Source organism: Citrus sinensis, chromosome 3 (assembly GCF_022201045.2).
Source record: "Citrus sinensis cultivar Valencia sweet orange chromosome 3, DVS_A1.0, whole genome shotgun sequence".
Lineage (NCBI taxonomy): Eukaryota > Viridiplantae > Streptophyta > Magnoliopsida > Sapindales > Rutaceae > Citrus > Citrus sinensis.
The window spans coordinates 10,586,763-10,596,820 of NC_068558.1; the positions used below are offsets into that span (position 1 = coordinate 10,586,763).

At 46.0% G+C, this 10,058-nt stretch overlaps 1 protein-coding gene across 1 annotated transcript; it reads right to left on the bottom strand.

The window, feature by feature from the left end:
- Positions 1 to 6,362: 6,362 nt before the first annotated feature.
- Positions 6,363 to 8,674, bottom strand: LOC102630524 (uncharacterized). Its single transcript, XM_052437400.1, has 4 exons — positions 8,055 to 8,674; positions 7,785 to 7,958; positions 7,209 to 7,582; positions 6,363 to 7,121 (listed from the first exon to the last, which is right to left on the bottom strand). Exons 1-4 carry the CDS (start codon positions 8,377 to 8,379, stop codon positions 6,945 to 6,947), a joined length of 1,050 nt encoding a protein of 349 aa, XP_052293360.1. The 5' UTR covers positions 8,380 to 8,674; the 3' UTR covers positions 6,363 to 6,944.
- Between the last annotated feature and the right edge of the window lie 1,384 nt (positions 8,675 to 10,058).

A 10,058-nucleotide genomic window follows, 5' to 3' on the forward strand; every position in this document is an offset into this window, starting at 1 on the left:
AGCTTCCCAGACAACAGCGGCCTCCTCAGGTGCACCTGGGGTACCCCGCGAGTTCCTGGAAAAAATGGAGTACCTCGAAGCTCAAGTGAAACTCCTTTCTGAAAAACAAAACCCCACCAATGCTCTAGCGCCAGCAGTGCATAACTCGCCATTCACCATGGAGATTCGGACAGCGGTTCTCCCGGAAGCGTTCACCATGCCTCAAATTCAACAATACTCGGGTACCTCGGATCCCGTGGAACATGCTGAATTGTATCGTGACCAGATGATGATTAAAGGAGTGGGCGACAATGCTATGTGCCGGATGTTCCCGCATACCCTCACCGGACCAGCCAAGTCATGGTTCCGATCGTTGAAGGCAGGTAGTGTATCCTCCTTAGACCAACTCCTAAAAGATTTTGTTCATGAGTTTGGTTATGCATCCGCCCAAGATATAACATCCTCCAAGCTTGCTTTCATCAAGCAAGGGGATTCGGAGTCTTTAGCCGAGTACGTAACCCGCTTCCACCAAGAGGTGTTGCGTACCGGTACATTTGGTCACCAACATACTCTCACTCATTTTGAAAAGAATTTGCGTTTGGGGAAGCTATGGCGGTCATTTCAAAAACACCGCCCTCTTTCATATGGGGAAGCTCGTTCTCGAGCCCTGCAACAAATAGAAATGGATGAGAAGTGTAACCTAAAGCGGGAGGAAGACAGAGTCGAAGTTGTGAGAAACAAGGAGAAACCCAAGAGAGCCGAGGTACCTCAGGTACCCTCTCGAACACCCCGGGTACACATCCCTCCTCGTCCAACCCCACGTGGGAGAGGACTGAATATCCCTGGTGTACCCCGGGTACCTCAGGTACCCTCCCGAGCACCCAGAGTGCATAGCCCTCCGCTACCGCCAGAACAACAGGAAGCACCATAAAAATCCAGATATGACTCTTTCCACCATTTGAATCAATCTCCAGAACAAATATTTTACCATATTAGGGATACGGGGCTGCTTTGCCCACCTAAGCCAATTCGGAAATACCCCAATATGAAGCGTAGCTTGAAGTATTGTGAGTTTCACGAAGATTTCGGCCATAGCACCGCCGAATGCTTTCACTTGAGGGAAGAAATTGAGTCATTGATTCTGAGTGGGTATCTCAAGGAATTTGTGGCTGATATGCGTGAGGCAAGGAAGTTCTCGGAGCAAGAAAAGGGTAAACAAGTTGCTAACCCTCATCTCGAAGCCGAGATACCCCAGGGGTCTAAGAAAGGCGTGTATGTCCGAATGATAGCAGGGGGTCCTACCCTCGCTGGGGAATCTAGAAGGGCCATCAAACGTTACAGTAAGCTACCAAGTTTGGATCGCCCTGGAAAAGAAGTGAACTTCGCTTGTCAAAATCAATTTAGGGTACCTAGGGTACCCCACCATCTCCCGCCTATCCTTTTCACAGAGCAAGATATGGAAGATGTCTCGTACCCCCATGACGACGCCTTAGTAATTACATTGAAGGTTGCTACTGGTAAGGTAGCCAGAACTCTTGTAGACACTGGCAGCTCCGTTGATATCATTTTCAAAAGCGCCTTGGATCAACTATTGATTGAATCGCCAAAGATCACTCCATGTGCTACACCTCTTATTGGGTTCGCCGGCGATATGGTTATCCCAAAGGGCATCATCACGCTGCCAGTAACACTTGGTAAGGTACCTCACTGTGTTGTTCATATGATTGATTTTCTTATTGTGGATCACCCAGGTGCCTATAATATCATCTTGGGAAGACCATTCTTAGCAACAACGAAGGCGGCAATCTCCATGCATTACCTCGCCATGAAGATTCCAACTGCTGGGGAAATTATCACAATCAAAGGGGATCAGCAATCAGCTCGAGGGTGTTACTCGGTCGCATCGAAAGTGAGCTATCAAATCGCCATCAATATGTTCCTGGAGGGGTACCCCGTCAGCACAAGGCCATTTACCAGCCTATCCAAGCGGGCGTTGGCTAGACGCCGGAGAGTTGCACGTAAGAAAGCTCAACGGTCCACGAACTCCCAAGTACCCCAAGCGCCGTATGAAGCGGGGCCAATGGAAGTGGACATGGTAGCCCCTGGGGCACCACTGGTACCCCAAAATCCCAGTTCAGCATTAATAGGAGAAGTCGAGGTACCCCTGGATCCCCGGGTATCGAAAGATGAAAAGCGAGGAACACCGGTTGAGGATCTTGTATCTGTCTTGATCTGCGATAAGGACCCAACCAAGATGGTCAAGGTAGGCTCCAACCTCCCTGACCAACACCGAGAGTAGCTTATTGAGTTCTTAAAGGAAAACTTAGATGTGTTCGCTTGGTCTCACGCGGACATGCCGGGTATCCCGCCTTCTATCGCCTGTCATAAGCTCAATGTTGATCCACATCATAGGCCTATCAAGCAAAAACGTCGAGCTTTCAACCAGGAACGCTATGACGCCATTGAACAAGAAGTGGATCGATTGCTAGCAGCGGGGTTTATTAGGGAGGCGGTGTACCCCGATTGGGTTTCAAATGTTGTATTGGTTAAGAAGTCTAACGGGAAATGGTGCATGTGTGTAGATTTCACGGATTTAAACAAGTCTTGCCCTAAGGATAGCTTCCCGCTTCCTCGGGTAGACCAGCTAGTTGATGCTACGGCTGGGCATGAGATGCTCAGTTTCATGGATGCTTTCTCCGGGTACAACCAAATTCCAATGTACGAGCCTGATCAAGATAAAACAACCTTCATCACCAATCGTGGATTATACTGCTTTAAGGTTATGCCTTTTGGTTTGAAGAATGCGGGCGCCACCTATCAGCGTTTGGTGAACAAGGTCTTCAAACAGCAAATCGGTCGTACCATGGAGGTGTACATCGATGATATGATAACAAAGTCGGTGTACGCCAGTGATCACTCAGGGCACCTCAGAGACACCTTCAATATTTTGAGAAAGCATCAGATGCGCCTAAATCCTGAGAAATGTGCATTCGGGGTGACTTCGGGCAAATTCCTTGGATTTATGGTACAACAGCGGGGAATTGAGGCTAATCCCGACAAAATCCAGGCGGTTCTTGGGATGAAGTCACCAAGTACCATCAAGGAGGTCCAGAGCTTAGCTGGCCGGATAGCCGCCTTGAGTCGTTTCATCTCTAAGGCCACTGACAGGTGCAAGCCATTTTTTAAAGCTTTGAAAGCGGGAAAGAAGCTCCAATGGACTGCCGAGTACGAAGAGGCTTTTCAGAAGCTAAAGAAGTACCTCGTTAATTCGCCGTTACTCGCCAAGCCTAAGCATGGAGAAGTGCTTCTGTTGTACCTCGCTGTTTCCAAGCATGCCACTAGTTCGGTGTTGCTTAGAGAAGATGAAGACGGGGTGCAACGGCCTATTTACTACACTAGTAGGGCAATGGTGGATGCGGAAAAGAGGTACCCCGCCACAGAGAAGTTGGTTTTGGCTTTGGTAACCTCTGCGAGGAAACTCCGGCCGTATTTTCAGGCCCACACCATTGCCGTTGTAACAAACCTTCCCCTTCGACAAATCCTCCAGAAGTTAGACATGTCTGGAAGACTTCTTCGCTACTCTCTTGAATTGAGTGAGTTCGACATCACCTTCAAGCCACGCTCAGCTATTAAAGCCCAAGCCATCGCCAATTTCATTGCATAATTCGCCAATGCCTCCGGGGGTGAGGAGATCCCGGGGTACCCGGGCGAAACAACATCAGCTATTGAAGAAGAGCATGTCTGGGAAATTTATGTGGATGGTTCCTCCAACTCGCACGGAAGCGGTGCGGGAGTAATAATCATCGATCCGGATAAGGTGAAGCTATGTTATGCCATGCAATTCGGGTTCAAGGCCTTAAACAACGAAGCCGAGTATGAAGCTATGATAGCGGGGCTTAGGATGTCGAAGGCCTTGGGCGCAAAAAGAGTCCACATCAAGAGTGACTCTCAATTGGTGGTCGGTCAGATCAACTCAGAATATCAGGCTAAGGAAGAAAATATGAAGGGGTACCTCGGGAGAACAAGAGAATTAATATCTCAATTCGCTGAGGTCAAGGTGGAAGGAGTTCCACGATTAGAAAATTGTGAAGCTGACAACCTCGCCAAAATGGCTTCCTTCGGTGCAACTCAGTCAGTTGGTCCAATCACTGCTGAGTACGTACCTACACCCAGTGTTAATTTACTTGAGCCAGAAGAAATAGGGTCGATAACTGCTGGGGTACCCTGGATGCAACCAATCATAGGATACCTCAGAAGTGGGGATCTGCCCTCAAACAAGAATGAAGCAAGGAAGCTAAAGTACAAAGCTGCTCGATATTGTCTCATCGAGGATACCTTATTCAGAAGAGGGTTTACCTTTCCTTACTTAAAGTGCTTGGGAAATGAACATGCCGAATATGTCATGAGAGAGATACACGAAGGGATATGCGGTAACCACTATGGAGCACAATCACTGGCACAGAAGGCCCTTCGTCAAGGATTTTATTGGCCTACGATGCGGGAGGATGCCAAAAATATGGTCAAGAGTTGTGACAAGTGCCAGAGATTTGCCAAGGTACCCCACCTTCCACCAGAAAAGTTAACTGTCATGTTTTCTCCGTGGCCATTTGCTGTTTGGGGAATAGATCTCATTGGCCTACTACCAACTGGTAGAGGACAAGCTAAGTATGCAATTGTAGCCGTTGACTATTTCACAAAGTGGGTAGAAGCGGAGCCGTTGGCAAGCATTACGGAGAGAAAAACCACTGATTTTGTTTGGAGGAACCTCATATGCAGATATGGTATCCCTAATGCAATTGTCAGCGACAACGGGAAACAATTCGATAACGAAAAATTTCGGAATTTTTGCTTGGAGCTTGGGATAGCCAACCGATTTGCTTCTCTGGCTCACCCGCAATCTAATGGACAAGTGGAAGCCATCAACAAAATCATCAAGGGTATCCTAAAGAAGAGGCTGGAGGAAAGAAAAGGAGCTTGGGTAGACGAGTTACCCGGCGTTCTTTGGGCCTATCGGACAACTCAGAATATTTCAACTGGGGAAACCCCATTTTCTCTGGCTTTCGGGACTGATGCAGTCATTCCAGCTGAAATCAGGATACCCTATCACAGAACCGCATACTTCGATGAAGCCGAGAATGCCTCTTTGATTGCGTCTAATCTTGATTTTGTTGAAGAAAAAAGGGCCAAAGCAGAATTGAAGGTTGCAATATACCAGCACCGCGTTTCAGATTTATATGACAAGAGGGTACGCCCCAGATCATTCAGGAAAGGGGATTTAGTCCTACGAAGGGTAACTCAGAATACCCGAGTACCCTCGGAGGGCTCTTTCGGAGCCAATTGGGAAGGCCCATATCGCATAGACAAGCCGGTAGGTTCAGGGGCATACAGACTACTCCACATGGATGGAACAATCGTCAAGCATCCCTGGAATGCCGCAATGCTGAGGAAGTACTACTAACATGAGGACAGTGTCTTAAACCTTATCGTTCACTTTATCTATCTCTTATTTTCTTTATTATGTGTGCAATGTGGTAAAGCCATGAAAGGTACTTAGGGTACCCCACATGTGCAAGTGAAAATTTTAATTCCCTAAGTCCTAGAGAGTGGATATCTATATGGTTTCCTATTCTCATTGGGACAATGAGTCAGTCTTATGTAATGTTCTCCTTTTGATTACCGAATGTGATTATGGTTAAATTTTCGCCATTAATGTGACTCTCTCTTATTACGCCATGTCTTATTCAGTTATAATTGCTCCATCTCAAGATAATCAGGGGAACTTGAGGTATCTGACTCGATTCGATCGTGAAGATCTGTTCGAGGTCAACGCCAATAAGAAATAATACAACAAATTTAAAGAGGGAGGGTCAGAGAAGGCCCGAGGGCGAGGTAAACCAGCATACCCTAGCGCCATGAGGTTCCGTTAAGGTATGCACACGCCCACACCTCCATTCTTTTGCTTGAGCCAAGTAAAGAATAGATAAACGAAACGAGGTAGGCAAGCATGCCCCTCTATTCGCATTATTTTATTAAATATTGACTAGAAGCGGATGGCAAAACAAGCATGTTTTTGACCATTTCTGCAAGAAAGGGGGCCAAGAAGGTCCCCGGGAAAAAAAAAAAAAAAGGGTACCCGGGATACCCAAGAAACTCCACAAGTTTATTTGAGATACGCCATAATATTTATTTTATCCTAGCTGCGCCAAATATGAATTTCGTTTTATCTTATGATGTGCGAATTACTAAATTATTTTGAGATGCGCCATAATCTTTATTAAGATGAGCAGTGAGCACATCTACGGAAATCACCACGCAAGCGCCAAAAATACATCAGGGGGGTACCTGGGGTACCTGGGGAACCCCTGCGAGGCTACGCAAATCAATCATAAGTAAGGAATTCAATGGCACGCCAAATAAAGTATATTGCAGAAGTTAATGCGAACGAGTAGGCAAGATTGCCAAGGCAACCTTACAAAAGACAAGTATCCCAATACATCAAAAGGATGATATCATACTACAAAGGTACAGAAGCAAAGGAAGAAAGTCACTAAGACATCTCGAGATAAAGCTGTAAATAGCAAGTAAGGTCAAGAAGAAGGGGGGACATCCTCCCCACCGTTCCCCTCAACGGGGGCGTCAATAGGAACACTCGCGGCCAAAGAGCTACTATCTGCAGGAACAGCGCTAGCCGAAAGGAGATCCGTCTGGGGTGCCTGGGGAACCTGGGGTACCCCCGAAGATTGCTGCGGGCTATAGGATGGTGGAGCTTGGGTAGCCCTTTTATCCTCTATCGCTTTCAGGATGGCCGACTTGTCCACCCATTTCTCCACCCGGGGTACCACCAACTCAGGCTCGACGCTCCAGACCTCAGTCATGATAAGAGTGAAGGCCTTGTCCATCATTTCCGGTTGACGAGATAGTAGCTCGCCGTGCTTAGATTCCACCTCTTCCAACTTCCTAGACAATCAACTGTTCTCCCGGGCGTGGTCATCCAAGCGCCTTTGCAAAGCCCTGACCTCCTCTCCTAGCTTCTCTTCCCGAGACTGGCCGAGCCTAACCTCACCTCGCAGCTTCTCTACCTCGGTCTGTGCAACCGAGATGCCACTAAGGTCTCGGAGACCGTGGCTAAGGTATAAATCCGCCTACACAAATAATAATAAAGAAAAGGAAATGGAGTCAGGACGATAAAAAAGAAAGAAGAGGAAAAGAAAAGAGTGAGAGGCGCTTACGTCATGACAAGCTTTGAGCGCTCGGCTATAGCGCTCATTTAAATCTAATTTATCCGCCTCCATTGCCATGTCTGTGGAAATACTCTCAGAGGAATGAAGGAAGCAATCAGTCAGGTGCGATATCCGCTTGTTAGCCACCGGATCCAGCTCGCCCTCCATAAGGTCTCCAGGAGCCGAGAAAAGAGATCCAAGCTTTCTCTTGTGGGTAGCCGGGGTACCCCGAGAACTCCCAAGAGAGGAGACGGGCAATTTGCCTTTGCCGCCTGGAACGACGGGAGGTCGGTCACCTTTTGCAGAGGTACCCAGGGTACCGGAGGAGCTGCCGCTCATGCGACTGAAGAAGGCGTCAAAATCTTCGCCAAAAGGGTCCATGCCTATCCAACAAAAAAAAGAGGTGAGACAAAGAGACAAATCAGGAAAATAAACAACAGAGTCATCATCGGCAAAAAGGCACATTAAGAAAAAATAAGATATGGCCACCAAAGCATAAAAAAAAAAAGAAGTTTGTTCAAATAATGGGGGCACCCCACAGAACCAATGAAGGCGGGGTACCCCAGTAACACCACATAGCCATACGTGAATCGCCCCCCGAAGAAGACTGAAAACACTCCTTAATCAGACCAGCTCTCGCCAACCAGGAAGTGCACAGAACATCACCCTCACTCTGCAAAATCTGGAACTTCTCTATAACACCATTCACTTTCCTCCCCACTTCATGGATTGGGCACGTTCCCTTGGTCCAAGTGATGTCTGCAAAAATCCCAAAAAACAACGAATAAGGAGAAAATTCATGCGAAGAGGTGTATATATACATAGAAAAGGAGAGAAGAGAAAAGAAACACATACTATCTTCATTGAAGAAGTTCCGAACTTGCACAACTTCATTTCCCGCTGGAATGCTCTTCCCCCACTCGCCCTCAGCCACAAACCACCCATATCTGTAGCCCTTTTTCAGCAAGGGATCCGGTCTCACCAAATTACCGTGAACCCCCCAAGTAGCAAAATAGGCTACGGATAAACCAGTGGGCTTCTTCAACTGATAAAGCCCCCTCAAATCTCTATAAGAAATATCCTCCCCAAAAATATCTAGCCACAAAACCTCCAGACCCGTGAGCAATCTCCAACCGGGTAAGGATAACTGTCCGGGAGCAATTTTCATCTCAGTGAACATTTTTCTAAAAAATGGCTGAAGAGGTAAACAGAGACCTAAGTCAAAAAGGTCTATATGAAGGGCAACACCATCAGAATGAGGGTGCTCGGGGCGCTCGCCCTTGCGAGGTACCCTAAGGTGAACAGAATGAGGTATGTTGTATTTGGCTTTAACCCTTTCTAAATCTCTCGGAGTAGCCGGCCTACCCCCTAGTGCATAGAGCTTAGGAGCTACAGAGATAGAGGGAGAGATCAGGGAGGTTCTGGAATGCTGACAGGAACAGGAGATTTGGGTCTGGATGCCTTTGCACGAGTTTTTCTATGGGCTGGCTTGGCTGGGTGTTTACCTTTAATCTTTGATTTTTTACTAGTTTTGGTTCGAGATAACTTGGGACTAGCCGAAGGGGATCCATCGTCGTCACTAAGGGATATATGAGGGGCTGAATCAGAAAGGGGAGCCTCCTCACTCGACTCCCCCGACTCCTTGACCACATTACGACCCTTTTTCCCAACAGTTTTTCTCCCCATCTTGTTTTCCTAAAAACACAAGACACAAGTTGAAAAAGAAAACCTCCACATCAAAAATACCCCCACAACTTCAGACCTCATCCATCACAAGCCAAACACCAACATCCACCAATAAAAAAGCATAAACAAAAAAGAAAAATGCCAACACTTTGCATGAAAGCCAAAAACAGAGCCACAACATCATTCTTCAAAATAAAGAAATCAAAAATAGGTATGAAAAATTTTATACCTATATCTCACCAAAAGTAGCAAATTTTAGTCGCCAATAAGTAAGTTTTAGACTATAAATCGCCAAGAGAAGCCACAAATCGCCAAAAGTTGCTCAAAAGATGGAGCAGTGCAGAGGCTGTCATAGACGCAATAAAGCATGTTAGAGATAAAAAATAAAAAAAAAGAAGCTTGGACGTACAAAAAAAAAAGGAGAGAAGTCTGGAGATATATAAAAAAAAAAGAGAGAAGTCTGGAGATATAAAAAAAAAAAGGAGGAAGTCAAAAAAAAAAAGTAAATAAGAGGAATAAAAAAAAAGAGCTTGGACGTACAAAAAAAAAAAAAGGAGGAAGTCAAAAAAAAGGGAGAAGCCTGGAGATAAAAAAAAAAGGAGGAAGTCAAAAAAAAAAAAAAGTAAAGAAGAGGAATAAAAAAAAAGGAGCTTGGACGTACAAAAAAAATAAAAGGAGGAAGTCAAAAAAAAGGGAGAAGCCTGGAGATAAAAAAAAAAGTGGAATAAAAAAAAAAGGGAGCTTGGACGTACAAAAAAAAAAAAAAAGAAGAAGAGGCCACTGGAAGAAACGAAGAAGCAAAATGGGGGGAGAAGATGGCTTACCACAAGGAGATCACTGCACCACCAGCCGAACGCCGTCGTCACGCCACCACTGGAAATCACGTGAGCCAAGGCCGACCAAAAAAAAAAAAAAAGGGAAAAAGAAAGAAGAAAAAACGAAGATGAAGAAAAGAGAAAGAAAGTTTGATAGTGGGCTGAGAGCGAGCAAGCAAAAAAAAAAAAGAGGAAAAAGGAGATGGAAGACGAAAAGACAAGAAGAAAAGTGGAGATGGGGTGGCGTCGGAGTTTGGAGAAGAAGATGAAAAGTGTTTGGGGATTGTAGAATAAAGGGAAAATAAAAACGTGCAGTAGGGGATTTAAAAAACAAAAAAATGTGTGAAGCTGGCGGTTG